General features: G+C 37.0%; 2 protein-coding genes across 9 annotated transcripts in view; one reads left to right on the forward strand and one right to left on the reverse strand.

Moving 5' to 3' along the window:
* The first annotated feature begins 52 nt into the window (after positions 1 to 52).
* HNRNPH3 (heterogeneous nuclear ribonucleoprotein H3) lies at positions 53 to 9573 on the forward strand. Of its 5 annotated transcripts, none has more exons than XM_061161651.1 (10): positions 53 to 247; positions 4853 to 4987; positions 5504 to 5642; positions 6160 to 6299; positions 6801 to 6887; positions 7154 to 7269; positions 7671 to 7806; positions 8829 to 8924; positions 9004 to 9096; positions 9274 to 9573. In XM_061161651.1, exons 2-10 carry the CDS (start codon positions 4876 to 4878, stop codon positions 9348 to 9350), a joined length of 996 nt encoding a protein of 331 aa, XP_061017634.1. In that variant the 5' UTR covers positions 53 to 247; positions 4853 to 4875; the 3' UTR covers positions 9351 to 9573. The 5 variants fall into 5 exon arrangements, with proteins under 5 accessions (XP_061017634.1, XP_061017632.1, XP_061017631.1 ...); XM_061161649.1 differs by having other exon boundaries at positions 53 to 228; positions 6160 to 6344; XM_061161648.1 differs by having other exon boundaries at positions 54 to 247; positions 6160 to 6344.
* A 1150-nt stretch (positions 9574 to 10723) lies between these two features.
* Positions 10724 to 17237, reverse strand: part of RUFY2 (RUN and FYVE domain containing 2) — a 42745-nt gene continuing 36231 nt past the window's right edge. For all 4 annotated transcript variants that reach the window (XM_061161646.1, XM_061161644.1, XM_061161643.1 and 1 more), the window contains exons 17-18: positions 12980 to 13057; positions 10724 to 12887 (exon numbers count right to left, since the gene is read on the reverse strand). In XM_061161646.1, coding sequence (XP_061017629.1) covers positions 12744 to 12887; positions 12980 to 13057 — 222 coding nt within the window. In that variant the 3' untranslated portion in view covers positions 10724 to 12743. The remainder of the gene's footprint in view (positions 12888 to 12979; positions 13058 to 17237) is intronic.

Genomic DNA, 17237 nt, shown 5'->3' on the forward strand with positions numbered 1-17237 from the left:
AGCGGGGCCGGCCGGTCTCCCTTGCTCTCGCTCCACCCACTTCTCCTCGCTCGCTCTCTCCCATCCCCCCAAGCCAGTAGCTCTGCTGCGCAGCTTCCTTAGCGGTTGCCCCCGCTAGAGACGGTTGGAAGAACCGTTGTGGGGGCTCTACCCGAGGCGGGCGACTTCTGCTTCCTCACGACCAGACCCCCGCGGGCACCGGAGTCGGCGCTACTGTCGCCCGACAGGGTATCTGAAGTAAAAGGGGGTAGGTTGGGCTGGTAGTTTCGAGAGCGGAGTCGGGAGAAGGACGGCAGAGCGACTGGGAGGGGGTGGGGCGGCGGACTGGGGGAAGTGTAGAGGTCGCCACTTGGAGGCAGCCAGGCTGCGCCTCCCAGGCGATCTCCCACTTCCAGGAAGGCGGCCTGTCGGAAGGAGGATTAACTCAGGTGGAGTTCAGTGGATGAAGCCGAGCCCTGAAGTGGGGGTCATCCAGCATTTCCCCTCCATTCCCTGCTGGTTTGGCCTCCGCCATTTTGGGTACGGCAGCGCGGCGCCCTCGGCTTCCCGCCCTTCTCCTCTTTCTGCTTTTTGCCCCTCAGCTTCCGAAAACTGACTTAGGAGGCCGGGGGTTGGTTAAAGCTTCGCGCAAGGGATGGGGGTGGGAAGGAAGCGAGCAGGGGAAGTCTGGGCACTTGGGTGTGGGGAGGATCTGGCCCGTCGGGCGCGCTCCCGATGGAAATGGCGCCGGATGGGCCTGGCCTCCTACCGAGGCCTCCCGTCCTCCGCAGTCTCGGCTGGGCTACCTGGGCCGGCGGGACTGCGAGTGACTTCTGACGCAGATTCCCAAGATGAGAGAGGCTGGAGCTGGGGGAGGAAAGCCAATGGCGACGAAGGCGCTCAACTCCTAAATCCAGGACAAAGGAGGCAGACGGCCTCCTTTGTAATTCCGCCGCCCGGTGGCGAAGGTTTCTAAGGCAGGCTTGGCTGCCGGGCTAGGAAGTGGCGTACTCTCCCTAGCTCTTCGGTCTCTAGGGCAGCTAGATAAACGAAAAGTCTCCGGGGCGGAATAAAGGACGCTTAGCCGGCCCTTATATTCCACATTTGGAACTTCGAAAAGAGTACGTACTCATTTTCCAAAGGGTTTTCTTTTTCCCTCCTTCCCATCCTTATCTTAAACTTACTGAAAGACTGGGTAATTGTTTTGTAAGCAGAAAAGCGAGTGATTTATCAAATAGGAATTTGAAATGGGCTTATTTCAGATAGATGAACTATGAAAATAGGCTTTCTGAACCATTGAGCGGGGGTGGGATGGTGTAATGGTTTTGTGTAGTTTGGCAAATACTGGGTTAGAATTAAGTAGGAGTTTTACTTTGGGGAAACAGTTGTTAAAACACCACCAGTGATGGCAAAACTGTGTGTATAGGAATTATTAAGTCTCCAGGGGTTGTGTTTTTTGCAAAGATTGTAAGGCCGTGGAAACAAAATACTTAAAAACACCGTTATGGTTTATTTTCTTTTGGTAGCTAAGCCTGTTTTCTATTTGATGTAGGACTATAGTAACATTTTGACCAAGAAAATAAGCCTGCTCAACAGAAAGACAAACAGCAAGTTCAGTCATGTGATGTTGCGATGGTTTTAGTCCTTAGAACATTGAAGAATTGTGTCTGTAATTTTCATTGAAGCCGTACAAAAGGTATAGGCATGGCTATTTTTACAGCGGTAAAAAAAACTACAGTTCCTATTGCTGAAGACTTTCTGTGCTTCTCGTGGACTTTGAAAAGACAGCCCAGTTTCCTATAAATGATCAATAGTATGTGATGTAACAGCTTCGCTGATTGAATTACCCTAGAAACTTTTTTTCTTGGCCCTCTTTTTCATCTGCATGATAATCTGGAAATCCACCTAATTGCCTTAATATGTTCAATAACTGTTCTTCTGGTGGTGTTATTTCGGTAAACAAGTGACTGAACTGCAGAGGCTGGTCGTTAAGAACCCAATCATTTTAGAGGTTTCGCTTCACTTTAGGTAGTGGTGGTGTCTCTTGTTTTTAAAATTAAGGAGCAAGCACAGTGAAAGCGGAATGATGTAAAATTTCCGTGTTTTTTATAATTTCTTGACCAAATTTTGAAATTCCTTCTCATTTTTTAGCAGCAGTTGGGCTACCATTTAGAAAGTTACTAATGCATCAAATACTTATTTTGTGTTATATTTATGAAGATGGTATATACCTCTGTGTTATAAAGGAATTTTGTCTCTCTTGCCTTTTTTAGTTGCTTTTTCTTGACAGTTCACATAAGTGTCATCCACTTAAAATCATACATTATGTGATCTTTTATGACTGGCATCCTTCATGTAGCATAATGTTTAGGAAAATATATTTTAAATCTCATAAAGAACTGACCAAGATTATCCTAGTATTCCAGCTGCTGGTATTTTAATTGGTTCTAACACTAGGAATTCTTTTAAAAAATTAGCCCCTGGACATTAGCCATTAGACACTGTTGCAAAGAAGGGTTGAGGTGGATTATCCTGAATAAGTAGTAAATGTTTATTTAGGTAGTTTCTGAGACAGCTTTATTAATGTATAAGAACAAATACTCATTTTAATGAGTTTAGAATCCGTCTTGGTTTTGTTTTCTAAATAGAATTGTATTAACAGTTTGTTTTTTCTTAAATAGACTATGTTTTATATAGGTCTCATTGGTACAGGCTGATCCAAAAATCAAAACTAGTTTCCTTGCTAGTGTTTCTTGGAAGGTGCTAATAAGGTTTATAGTAAAGATAAGTCAGTTTCCCTCTTTAGGAGGGAAGGTATTTGTTCCTGAAACAGTGCCTTTACATTGAGGGGGAAAATGTTCTAAATTATATAAAGTCACCATTTCTAAGGTCTTTTCACAACAAATTAAGTTTTTCATTGGGAGGTTAACAAATGGAGGTTTAGATCCTTCCCATTTTTTCCACTTCTGTTGTTAAATTCCCCTTTATAGAAAACGGTTATGTCTTGGGTTGCTGCCTTTTTTTTCCCCCTTAAGAAAATGATCAAGATCTCCAAAATGTCTCCTTTTCCCAAAGCCTACTTTCAGGGCGACTCTTAGAACTATTTTTTAAATTGTTTAGCTGATTATGTATCCAAGTAAACCTTTCCAGAGACCCTCCTTTTTTCACCCTCTCTTGAATTTAGCCAACTCCTAAAAATGCTTGAAAATTTAAGCCTCTGTTGACTTGGAAAAAAACTTGTAACAGTCTATTTCATTTCAGGATAGGTTCCTATCCTTTAAGGTTCAGTTAGTTTGTTTGTAGCTTATTTCATTAGTTTTACAAGGCCCCTTGGAATCCAGTAACAATGGCCACCATTAAATGATTACTGTGTTGCAGACTAAGCATGGATTCTTCCTAGTCCAGTGAGATATAAGTACCACTGCTACATTTTACAGTTGAATGCAGAGGTTAAGTAGACGTAGCTGTGAGTGACAGACTAGGGATTCAAGCCAAGAGTTTCCTTTGTCTTAAAAGTTTTCCCCAGTTATTTTCGTGCATGATAGTTGTAATGTCAGATAAAAATCTTGAACGTTTGTGTCTAGATGGCACTTAGGGGATAGCATTTTAAAAAGGCAGAGTTGGACTAACCACACACGCGCAAAGCAAACAAAGTACAAAGGTGATTCATATACAGAGGAATTTGCTGGGTAGCCACATTTGGATAATTTCTACATTAGCATTATTTCAAATGCATGGTTTCTAGGGGGAAATTTCTCCTCTTTGCAGATGCTACCCCAAACAGTTGGGCTAATAATTAAATCATGTGAAATTAAGTATTAGTGAATACTGCTTATATGAAATATCCTCAAGCTTAAAGGAATCAAGTGAACAAATTGTTTTGTTTACAGGGGAGGATGTGGTGAGGGAAAGGTTTGAAATATTCAGGTGAGTAGGATTCCTACAGCTGCATAGTGAAATTTATAAGATCTGGTAAGTTTCTGCAGCTGAAGGACTTCTGCATTAACCTCTTTAAAATGTTTGGGAATTGTTAAAAGAAAGGGTGATTGTCTCAGGATGGGAATTTGGTGGATGAGTTCTTTTGAGGGGGGAAGGAGGGCTTCTTGTACCATTTTTTAATAACTTTTTGAATGTGATTGTGTTACTTTTTTCAAAAAAAAACTATTTGAAAGTAGTGAACTGGTTTTTAATATACTATGTCCAATAATTGACAAACAGGTAGCTTTAAAAAGCTGTTTTGGGGTGTCCTTTTATTCCAGTTTTAAAACTCGGCCTAATTAAGTCAGTAATTTTAAAACTTGCTTTTGGGGAGTGTTTAAATCAGTTTTATAGTTAAACAGGACTTTGTTCCCCCTTCGGAAACAATCTGGTATGTTCAGAATTAAGTGCATCTATTAAGGTTAGACTTTAGTACCATTTTTCCAACATCAAAAGGAGTACTCATTGTACTTCTGACTTAGGCTCTTACTGTGAATGGATGGTGGTACTGTATACAACTTTTGAGTGAGTTTTTTTGAAGAATTTACGTAACTATTTCAAGTGAATAATAAAACTTGGAAAACGTGAAGGAACATTTGAGACATGAGGAAAAGACTAGATGGACAGGGTCAAAAAGAGTTTGAAGATTGATGGTAGAATTATGAAGCTTTCTTAAAATTATAACATTTAATACTTGGAAATTCAGGCTTGGGGGAGGGTTGGGTTTCACTGCCTTTGCCCCATCTTTTTGTCTGCCCTGAAATAAAAGGTATTGTACCGTTGTATAACCATGTGTTACGTTTGCTGTTGTGCACCACTGAGAGTTGGTTCTTCAGTACCTCTGGCAAGAGTGTATTTTGATTGACTGCTTTGTGTGCTTGTTTATTTTTTATAGCATTTAAATCAAACGGTATTGAGATGGATTGGGTTATGAAACATAATGGTCCAAATGACGCTAGTGATGGGACAGTACGACTTCGTGGACTGCCATTTGGTTGCAGCAAAGAGGAAATAGTTCAGTTCTTTCAAGGTACCTCTAGTATTAGTCAAAGTTTAGTAGTATTTTAATTTTATATTTCTATTACTCAGTTTTTAATTTGTAAAACCCATTTATTTGGGGGACTTTTTGATTTGAGTGTATCTGGGTTAACGTATTAAGTTATGAAATGTGCTCCAGTTAATATTCAATACAGAATGTGTAAAAATATGTAAAACCTAATATGCAGTGAACATAATTGAGAGTAATTATGTATGATGAATCATGAATTAGCATATGGAGCATAGTTAAATTTTTTTTTTCCATGTAATGTTAGGTGGCCTTTTGTGAGTTTGTGTGTAATTTTAAGACATTGGTCGCAAAAAAAAATTATATAATCCAGTAATATTTGAAAAGATCTTCCTTTGTATTATGGGGTGATGGGGAAACTAAGCTTTTTTTTTTTTGTTTTGTTTTGTTTAGACTTGTTTTAAATATTTGATTCAGATGGGAATGTTTCAGCCTTTAACACTGTTCCCCTTGATGGGGTTATTTGTCCTTGGGTTAAAGGGTTGGAAATCGTGCCAAATGGGATAACATTGACGATGGACTACCAGGGGAGAAGCACAGGGGAGGCCTTCGTGCAGTTTGCTTCAAAGGAGATAGCAGAAAATGCTCTGGGGAAACACAAGGAAAGAATAGGGCACAGGTGGGGATGGAGAGTTTGGGATGGTGTTAAATTTTTATTTTTGGGGGTTGTGGGTCACTATTGCTTAATGGGGGGGTAACAGTAACATTTTTCTGGGGTAGTTTAAAAGAATTGATAATTATCTAAATTTAACTTGGAAACTACAAATTTGGGTGGGGAATTAATGCTAATAGTTTGCTTAAATTAAAATTAGATTTGTTTCCATTTTTCTGTAGGATGATGTTGATAAATGTTTTTGTATAATCAACTATTTTCTCTAAACATCTATTATATACTAAACAAAACAAACTTAAAGTTGTATTTTGTGAATTGTTTTCAAATTACTTAATTTGTCTTTAAAACTTAAATATTAATTATTTAAGTTTGTAGGTGTAAAGGAATGTTAACTTTTGGTGTATTTAGGCAGTTTTAATTGGGTTATATTTAGATGTAGAAAAACTTACTGCATTTTGCCCAGTATTTTATTTACTCTAATACGTTTATGCTGAAACCTGTACCTTAAACCATTTTCAAATAGGTATATTGAGATCTTCAGAAGTAGCAGGAGTGAAATCAAAGGATTTTATGATCCACCAAGAAGATTGCTGGGCCAGCGACCAGGACCATATGATAGACCAATAGGAGGAAGAGGGGGTTATTATGGAGCTGGGCGTGGAAGTATGTATGACAGAATGCGACGAGGAGGTGATGGATATGATGGTGGTATGTGTATCTAATGAACAAAGGTTCTGTTGTCATTTTCTTAACGTTCCTGACACTTTGTCAAGAAATACAGAAATGGCAGTAATTTCAGTACCTACTAGGTTTAATCTGTTCATACAAATGTGGATTCCCATGGGCAGCTATGGGACTTGATTGATGCATGTATTGGCACCTAGTTTACCTACACGAACATTTTTAAGAGATTGCCACGTTTTGACCTTTTCTGTTTGGAATCAGGATGAAAATTTTTATGTCTAAATGTGTGCTTTTCATACAAGTGTTAACTGCTTTTTTAATATGCACTAAAATGGGTGTTGCAAACTTGGTTGGAGGGGTTGCAAACTTGTAACAGTAAGTTAACCAGAGTGCTTGTCAGAAGATACATTTTTATAAACTAGATTATAAAATTTTATCTCTTGAAAGCTTATTCATGTGTTTCTCCTTAAATTAACACAGGTTATGGAGGTTTTGATGACTATGGTGGCTATAATAATTATGGCTATGGAAATGATGGCTTTGATGACAGAATGAGAGATGGAAGAGGTAAAATTAAAAAGTGATTTTTAGGTGAATTTTAATATTTGCTTTACATGCACTTAGTATAGGTGACTTGTATACAAAAATCAACTCAGGCATATTTCAGTGTATTCCTACATAAGGCTTAATATAGATGTATGCTTACAGAAAAATTTCCATATGATATTTAGAAAAACCAAGTGTTAAGATTACTTGAGGTGTCGGTGAAAAGTGTGTAAATAGGAAAAGGTGTGTATGGGAAAGAAATAATCTTTGGAAATTTTATTTTCTAGGTATGGGAGGACATGGTTATGGTGGAGCTGGTGATGCAAGTTCAGGTTTTCATGGTGGTCATTTTGTACATATGAGAGGACTGCCTTTTCGTGCAACTGAAAATGATATTGCTAATGTGAGTAATTTTAGTAATTAGTGGTTTTATATATAATCACAGTGTCTAATTTGAGTATTCTATGTAACAAGCCAGTAAGTTTTAGTGGTTTGGTTTGGCTTCCCCAGACTGTGATTAGAAATGAGGAACTGAAAATAATGGTAGTAGATGGCTGCTATTACTGATTTGAAACTGCCTCATTACAAATTGGTTAGAAAATAAGCAAATTTCAGCTCTTTGGGCCAAGTCAATCACTCATTCATTACTTGTTGAGACCCCAATGGCCTTAAAATACTTTTTAATTTAATATCACCTGGGTTAATTTCAAAGATCACTTTGCATTTGATAGACTTAAAACCAGTGTGCATGGTAATTGTCTTTCAGTGATCTAAGTAGAATAGTAAAATAAGTGTTTTCTTTAGTTCTTCTCACCACTAAATCCAATCCGAGTGCATATTGATATTGGAGCTGATGGCAGAGCAACAGGAGAAGCAGATGTAGAGTTTGTGACACATGAAGATGCGGTAGCTGCCATGTCTAAAGATAAGAATAACATGCGTAAGTGGTACAACCCTCTCATTTGTGATTACTCAAATGTAAGAGGTTCTAGGAGCTTAGTGGTCTGGGACCTGAAACCATGTGGCTGCTAATAAGTTCAGACTTGCCTTTCTAAGGGGATTTCTATTGAAGAGTTAACTCAGGCTCTTTATACTTCACAGATTATTAGAGCTTAAGTTACTAAACAGGAGAAATGTTGCACTTGCCTAAGTTTTTATGCCATTTGGAAATTAATACTGTTTCTTAATCTATACATTGATAACTGGGTGAGTTATTCCTCCATGTCATCAAATTTGTTTTTAAGCCATTAAATTTAATCTCTAGTGATTCCCAAATCTGACCACACATTAATCACTTGATACTTAATAAAAATAAGTTGCCCTGGACACTACTTTCAAGATGCTAATTCAGTTCTATGAATGGGCCTGGAATATATATATTTGTATATCAAGTGGGATTTTATTTTTTTTATGGGCACACTGGGTCTTTGTTGCTGTGCAAGGGCTCTTCTTAGCTGTGGCAAGCAGGGGCTACTCTAGTTGCAGTGTGTGGTCTTCTTATGGTGGCTTCTCTTCTTGCAGAGCACAGGTGCTCAGGTGCTTGGGCCTCAGTAGTTGTAGCTCTCAAGTGCAGGCTTAGTAGTTGTGGCACGTCGGCTTAGTTCTGCAGCATGTGGAATCTTCCCAAACCAGGGACTGAAACTGTGTCCCCTGCATTGGCAGGCAGATTCTGAACCACTGAACCACTAGGGAAGTTCTGGAATTATTTTTAAGATGTATACCAGCAGGTTCTAAAATAATGAGTCAGCTCTTTTATAGATAGGAAACTGAATCGTAAAACACTGGTAACTAGTTCAAGCTTGAACAGTTTAAACGAACCTTAGATTTTAGTTATATCTGGCATTTAGTCACTCCATTAGGAATTTGCAAGCATTCTTTTTCATGTTAATGTTAGCTAGTCAAGCTTTTTGCACTTATTTATAAATTTTATTCAACATTCCTTTTTCTCCTATTACTCAAAAGAACATCGATACATTGAACTCTTCTTGAATTCAACTCCTGGAGGCGGCTCTGGAATGGGAGGTTCTGGAATGGGAGGCTACGGCAGAGATGGAATGGGTATGTAAAGCTTTTTAAATATTAAGCCGAGTCAGACACTTAGCAAGTCAATCTCAAACTTTTTTTTTTTTTTTTTAAGATAATCAGGGAGGCTATGGATCTGTTGGAAGAATGGGAATGGGGAACAATTACAGTGGAGGATATGGTACTCCTGATGGCTTGGGTGGTTATGGTGAGTGTCTTTTTTTTGTTGTTCCATTTGAGTCCCCATATGTGGTGCAGTTTAAAGTTCATATATTGTTCCTTTTTTTTTAATTGTATAGTTGACTTACAATATTGTTTGTATTTTTAATAACTTATGCATTTGTATCCTCTACTAAATGGTTCTTAATGTCTTCTTTTTCCTAAGGCCGTGGTGGTGGAGGCAGTGGCGGTTACTACGGGCAAGGTGGCATGAGTGGAGGTGGATGGCGTGGGATGTACTAAAAGCATAACCACACATATAAAAGTCCTGACAACAGCATCTGGTCTACTAGACTTTCTTACAGAATTACTTTCTTTTGTATTTTAAGAACTTTATAATGACTGAAGGAATGTGTTTTCAAAATATTATTTGGTAAAGCAACAGATTGTGATGGGAAAATCTGTTTTCTGTAGGTTTTATTTGTTGCATACTTTGACTTAAAAAAAATAAATTTTTATATTCAAACCACTGATGTTGATACTTTTTATATACTAGTTACTTCTGAGGATGTGCTGCTTTCAGCTGCTTTCATAAGATTTGGGTTGATGTATTTTACTATTAGCTCTACAAGAAGTAGTTTAAGAGGACAGTGGTTCACCTCTGCATAAACTACAAGTCTCAATAAGCAGACATCTGGAATAGAGCTTGGAGAAGAATTAGTGTTACTCTTTAATTTCTCCTGGACAACACTGTAAATATAAAACCTAAAGATGAGTTTAGGTGACTTCAGGAGTATAAACTCAGCTAATTCTATATTTTCAGACATTTATCCAGCATAGCTCTGAAATATTAACAATCTAGGAGGTATCTGGACTTAACGTATATTCATAATTGTGTTACCTGCAGATGGGAGTGTTGGAAGTTTAGATTCTAGCTCTAGACTTTAGAAGAAATCCCCTCAGCACTTGACTGAAGTACCAAAAAAATGTTTCCCAAAAGTGATAGTTGTAAGTTCTCAAAATGTCTTAGACTAGGTTAAGGTTCTCGGTGACATGAGATTCACTACAAGTACAAAGGTATTTACCGTGGAGTATAATTCCCCCAGGTGTATTCAGTTTCCAGCCAGATAGTTAAAGCATATGGCTTTTTTAATAACTGTATAGATGACTACTTTTTAAAATGTAAGACAAGTCCATGTCTTGAGAGTCTTGAGATTGGATTTTGCATCTAATTTGTTTTGAGTTTTAGAGCCGTTGTATTTAATAATTTTATGTAGCAAGGAAAAAAGGTGCTTTACTTTTAATCCCTTTGATCAATATGGCTTTTTTTCCCAAATTGGCTAATGGATCAAAATGAAACCTGTCAATGTGAATTCAGTTATTGAATTTGTTACTTGTTTTTGCTAGAAATGTTATTAATGTAATAAATATCAATGTGGGAGATGAGTATGGCGTCTGTCCTAGAATGCTTTGTGTCAGTTAATGATTAGAAATCAAATTGGTAGAAGGTACTATGTCTAAATGAATATTAGACAAAGTGACACAGGATTTCTGCTGTTCTTAAAGAAGGCAGCTTGGTAGCATAAGTGGAACCTATCAACTGGAGCAATGATTCATCTTACTGCCTGTACTCACTCCCTTAATTACTAGGCTCACACCACTTTTCTAAAACAGGCTTAATTTTTTAGGTGTTTTATTTGTTATATAAAATCAACATTTTAGAGAAGTGTGAATATGAGAATTACAATCACAATTCCTTGGCACCATGATAGCGTTAGATGATAGTACTACTAGATGAGGGAACGGTACACAAAGTTCACAAAATACAAAGTTCTATTACATGAAATCCAAAATTAGATTATGGTTTTTAGATACAAGTCAAAATAAAATGGAGCAAGTTTCAATTTCTTAGAAAAAGCCTGCCTACAAAAGGCCCAAATCAATGGCAATGAGGGGTGAAGAATTTAAATTGGGACTAAAAATCATGGTTTATTTGTTGAATGAAACCAGGCTTGGCATTTAAGAGAATCACATTTTAAAGTTTAAGCACAATAATAAAAAACAGCACTTGAAATTTTTCATTTTTGCTTATTTTCGTCATAAAAATGTTAACCCATCCCATCAGTACAAAACAGTTCAAAGAATATAATTCATGTTTCAAATACTCCTATCAGAGCATTAAAGACCACCTATAAATCTGTATGTCCATTCTGATTTAAGACTAAAAACTGACGATTATGGAAAAGAAATCAAAGTAAAATAGTGGTTTCATACTTTGGCAACTTAGAAAATTAATTTTAAACCTTAACAGAAGTATGTACTCAGGATACAATCCTGTAGAATAAGCAATGCTATCTTAGTGGGGAGGGAGTAGCCATGATTTATTCACTAGTGCTCTTAGGAGTAATGTGGATACCAATAATGGCATGTTTAAAAGGTACAGACTCAAAAGTGCATGACTTAAATTAAGACTTAAGTAAAAAGTAGAACCCCAAGTGGTGATGCTGTTGAAACATTAATTGTGCAAGGGTAGTTTTAAAGATTAAATGCTTGGTATGCTATAAACTATTAACAGGGATTAGTGTTTACTGACTTTATGCTTGAAATAGTTCAAGTATGTATGCAGTGGCAGGGCTGAAAGTCCATCTTCAGTCTGCTCTAGGCCCTGGCTTGGTGCTAATAAATGGTATTTTACTCTCCTGTAGTAGACTGCCACAGTGTAATGCTTCCTAAAAGTTACTGGACTGGAGAGGTAATACAGAACTTCTTAACTCAAACCTGTCATAATCAAAGGCAAAGTTTAACTGTATTTTAGATTTCTCCTTAAATGCTTAAGGGAAAATGAGGAGCCTATAATCCTGGCTATTACATTTTTTTCTAGGAAAGTTTGTTTTGACTTTTTTGGCCATGCTCCTGTGGTATGCAGGATCCTAGTCCAGGGACCCAACCTGTGCCCCCTTGCAGTGCAAGTGTGGAGTCCTAACGACTAGACTGCCAGAGCAGTTCCTATGTTTTGACTTTTAAAGGTGTGAGTCCTCCCTAAGAAATGGACATAACTTATTTTCAAAATAAAAGGTTTTGAGACAAAATACTACCTCTTTCACCCACTGTATCTGAAAGTTCAGCAAAATACCACATTGACTACAGAGAAGGCATTTTCTAATGCAAAATGGGCAGAGGAAGGGAAGCAAATAAATACAGTTGACACTTTACCAAGCTAATGAAAAACCTGTTGAAATATTAATACTTCTAAAATGTGCATTTCCAGTCGTTCTCGGAGAACTGTGAAGCTTTAAAGTGCATTAAGAAAAAATTACAGGCACCATCAAATATCAATTTGACAATCTGGAGAATAATCTGAAACCCTATTTTTAAGAAGGCCTTTACAAAATAAGGCAAACATGTAGGCTATGCTCTCTGGCCTCTCCATGGCATTAAGAAAAGAGTTACATGATAACTAGTCAGGAATTAGGCTAAGGTTACTTTAAAGCATGCCCTGTTATTTTTGAATAAAAATGGCAAAGGAAATCTCAAATTATACATTGAGTTCCTGTGAGTTGAATATGTGAAAGTAAAATGTACCAATGCTGTCTGAAAGCTGCTTAAGGGCTGTCTGAATACATTGTACACATGTTCATATGTAACATTCATCATTCATTGTAGGTACTTTTCATACATTAGAATAGTTCTGGAGTATTATGGCAAGTTAGATGAGCATCTTTGAATTAGTAATGCATGACAGGAATCACAAACCCGTACTGGCTTCGGTGAAGAAGGCAAAGGCAGTTCGTTGTCAGAACAGGCATTACAGAAAATTTCCCCACAATTTCTACAGTGGTGCTATTAAATGGAAAAATCAGAGGGAAAAAAAATGAGTAAAATTAGCCATATTTGCACCAAAACTTTTGGATTCACTTCCTATTCTCCCTTACCTTTCTCTTAGACAGTGAGAATTCCTTTTCACAAAGTTTACAGTGTGTTGCTTCTTTGTCTTTCAACCAAACCAGTCCCTGATAGAGGAAAAATATGATTAATTCTCAAATTAGTACTAAAAGATACATGAAAACATTTCTGACCAAGAGCATTTTATAGGAATATGCATGTAGATAAACCAAAAATGAGTCCTTTTTTTTTTTTTTGACAGATTTACTGAAACAGTTGTAGATTAAACAAATGTGGAATTTCCTTCAAAGTAATCTGGGTGAGGAAAAAGGGACATACTTATATAATAAGATTGGCCATATACTGATTAAAAAATAGTGAAACTGGATGATGGTTCATTTTACTCTGCTGAATACTGGAACATTTCATGACAAATGTTTTTAACAAAAATCCACTATGGATAGTAACTATAAGGAAAGAACCTTAATATCTAGTCCAAAAACATTTAAAGATAAGTTTACACTGTGAAATACATGAGTTTGGCATTATGTATATATTATACACAGCTAATCCACAAAATTTGAAGAGAATTTGTAAATCAGATGATTGAGTGCTTTAGGTAAGACTTCACCTTAAAGTCGTTCTACAGGGCTATAAATTTCCCTTTTTTTTTTTTTTTAAGAAAAAGTATTTCTCTTCCCCTTTCTGTAACTCAAATTTAATCGATACTATGTAAACTTTTATAGCAAGTGTAGTCTTAAACAGGTAGAAGTTAATGATACCTAAAATTTCTAACTAAGTTGACTCGTTGTTAACCAACCAAGATCTTGGCTAGGAAAAGCACTTTTCCCCCTATGAAAGCAACTTTGTTAGGTGGTGCCCATTTTATAACGAGAAGACCTAAATTTGAAAGGAGTCCTGTATTTCTGATTAATCTCATCACATGTCCCTTTTGGAAACAGCCCAGACTAAGCTACACTGCTGCTGCTGCTTCCACAGAACCAAGTATACCTGACTCTAACTTAAGTACATCTGATTCTAATTTGGAAGAGGGAGCGAGCAACATAGGACCTATACCAGCTAACGAGAGAAAAATCTTACAAGCAGAAAAGCCCACAGACATTCTCAAAAGCCTGAGTTTTCTTGAAAGCCTCTTCTACCTGACAGCAAAATTCTTGGAAGAAACTAAGACGAAGAGAGAATAAGCATTGAGGGATCAAGACTGCAAGGTTAATACCAGCTATTTTTATTTCACAGTCTTAGTAACCAGCACCTATTGTCTGATATAGCAGAGGTAAGACAAATGGTATTGGATTACTACACTTCAGGCACTCTTTAAGGCTTCTGAGAACACAGGATTGTAAGAAGTGAAGATATAAAAACAAAAAAAAAAAACCCCAGACAGCTCCCCCCATCAGATACCGAGAGACTGACCAGCAGAGTCACATGATTTGAATCATGGAATTTTTTTTAAAGCAAGATGAGGCCTTGAAGATAATTCAATCTAACTTGAACACCATAAAAAAGAAACTGATTTGCCAAATATCCCAAAGCCACATAGTGCAAGCAACTTTGCTGCCCAGGTATGTTTGTAAGGACGAGAGCCTGACATGAAGCAGATTTCCAAACACCATCATTTGGTTCAAAAGTAAGTAACCTTCTGACATCAGGGTTGAGCTTCCAACTTTATTTCCAGACTTAGGAAGTCACCTTGCACCTCTCTCAAGGAGAAAAGCTGTACAATGTAGGATAAGCCTAGTACATTAGCTAGAAGGGACCTCAGAATAGCACCCTCAAGCTTTCATTTTACAGATAAGAAAAACTTAAGATCCAGGGAGCTGAAGTTGCTTCCTCAACAAAACAAAGCTGTTTACAAGTAAAGTCAAAATTAAAGGGGGAAAGCTACTGCTCTGCAAACAAATGGCTATTTTTCTCTGCCATTGGCATTCCAGAATGTCAGCTACTCAGGTTAAATCCTCCAAATGGTATTAAGGATCCTTCTCTGAACAAACTCAACTGCTCCAGAGAGAAGGCTTTTTTTTTTTTTTTTTTTTTCCATTTATTTTTATTAGTTGGAGGCTAATTACTTTACAATATTGTAGTGGTTTTTGCCATACATTGACATGAATCAGCCATGGATTTACAGAAGTCTTGTAGATACCAATACTGAGAGAAGATACCCAACAGATTGGAAGTTGACAGATTTCTCTTTGGTCAAGACCTCCCTGTCTATTACAACCCATCCCCACCCACCTAACCAACAAACACCAGGCTTCAAAGATTTTTTGTGCCTTTCATCGAAACTGGGAGATTTTCTAACATTTAAGGCATGATTTGGGCATGAAATACTCCAGCCAAATAAACAAATACAAGAAAAGGATTCAGAGGAAACAGAATGGCAGCAATAAAAGAAAACATTAAAGAAATTATAATGGAATATCCTCAGACATAAAGCAAGATGTTATTTTTAAAAAGGAAAAATGAGCAAATAGGAGCCTACTGAATATTAAAAATATAGTAACAGAAATGTCTCACAGAAGTTTGAAACTGAATACAACCAAATCTTTAGGTTTAATTTCCAGTTTATAGGATTAAATAAGGGATAGAGGAAAAAATAAGACTACTATGAAGAAGAAATCAGATAAAATCCAAAATGTAAGAAACTAAAATAGCTATCCCAAACCCATCAACTGGACAATAGTAAGCACCAAAAAAAAAAAAAAAACCAAAGTCATATATAAATCCATTTTCATACACATAAAAATGGAAATCTGGATAATGTAGGCTAGATATGAACAATAAAACTGTTAGAAAAACATAATGATTAACAAAAACAGAGGACAGTTACTGTAGGGAAGGGAATGCAATCAGGGAGCAAACATGTTCTATTACAAGCTAAAACAGTACGCTAGCATTTTTAAGTTGTACTGTAAATGTCCTCTTGCATATATGATATATATTTCACAGTGAAAAATTTTTACTAAAGAGTTTAAAACATGACGGTTGGGCAAACATCCCTACATATCTCCTAAAGGGTGTGAGAGCAGAATAAAGGCATACAGATTCATAAAATCTTTTATTATTCATTCACCATTTTCTAGGAGGCTACTGAAGGAAGCATCGCCCAGTGGGAATTCCATGTTGATCAAGTGGTTAGGATTCCATGCTCTCACTGCCAAAGATCCAGGTTTGATGCCTAACTGGCTAACTATAAAGTTCCACAAGCTGTGTGGCACAGCAAAAAGAAAAAAACACTGAAAGAATGAATGACAGCAGAGGGAAATGCCAGGACAAGAGTGACCAGACTCTACAGGAGCAATAAAGCAGAGAACTTCAATAAGGATGACTGATGGAAAAAGAGAACTAACTGATTCCTTGATTCATTTTTACCATGTGAAAAACTTCTATCAAAAAGCATTTAACAGAAGTGTTTGAAGGTATAAGAAAACTCTGATTCTCAAATACAACTAAAAAAGGTCAGGGGGAGTAAATATTAGCTCTATAGGAAATGAAAAGTAGTTAAAGAAAGAAAATACAACTGCAATATACAATACTACCTGCCCCAGCAAGGAACAGTATTTAAATACTCATAATAAAGAATATATAGTAAATATATTTCACAAAAACTTTTACTTAACTACAGGAGAACAGCGAAGAGTAGACAGACCAGGGGGAGAGTTAGCAAAACCTCATCCATCATGTTAATGAGGCAATACATAGGTCTGCATAATACTTAGGGAAATGCCAGAAGAAACAACTAAAAGGAATTAAAAGTAGCTCCCTAATGGTGGCAAAAGCTGGAATGGATAAGGGACAAAAGGGTGAAAAACAAAAGACTGCTTCCCTGTTTTTGTTTTTTTAAGTCATCAGCAGACGAATGGGTAAGGAAGCTGTGGTACATATACACCATAATATTATTCAGCCATTAAAAAGAATTCATTTGAATCAGTTCTAATGAGATGGATGAAACTGGAGCCCATTATACAGAGTGAAGTAAGCCAGAAAGACCAATACAGTATACTAATGCATATATATGGAATTTAAAAAGATGGTAACGATAACCCAATTTGACTTTTTAAATGACTTTCATCTAACACTTTGGTAAACGAAATGGGGAGCTTGTGCGGTAAGAAGCCATCTGTCATTGAAGAGACTGTATTTTCTCCTCTGTTTTAAGAACCATATATTCAATTGTACCAAATAACTTTCACTCAATTAACATACTCAATATTCAAAGCAACCCTATGCAAAATCATAAGCCAAAATCAGAAGAGGAAACAGACTCCATGGTGATATGTGACTTGATGA

Source organism: Dama dama, chromosome 15, assembly GCF_033118175.1.
Source record: "Dama dama isolate Ldn47 chromosome 15, ASM3311817v1, whole genome shotgun sequence".
Lineage (NCBI taxonomy): Eukaryota > Metazoa > Chordata > Mammalia > Artiodactyla > Cervidae > Dama > Dama dama.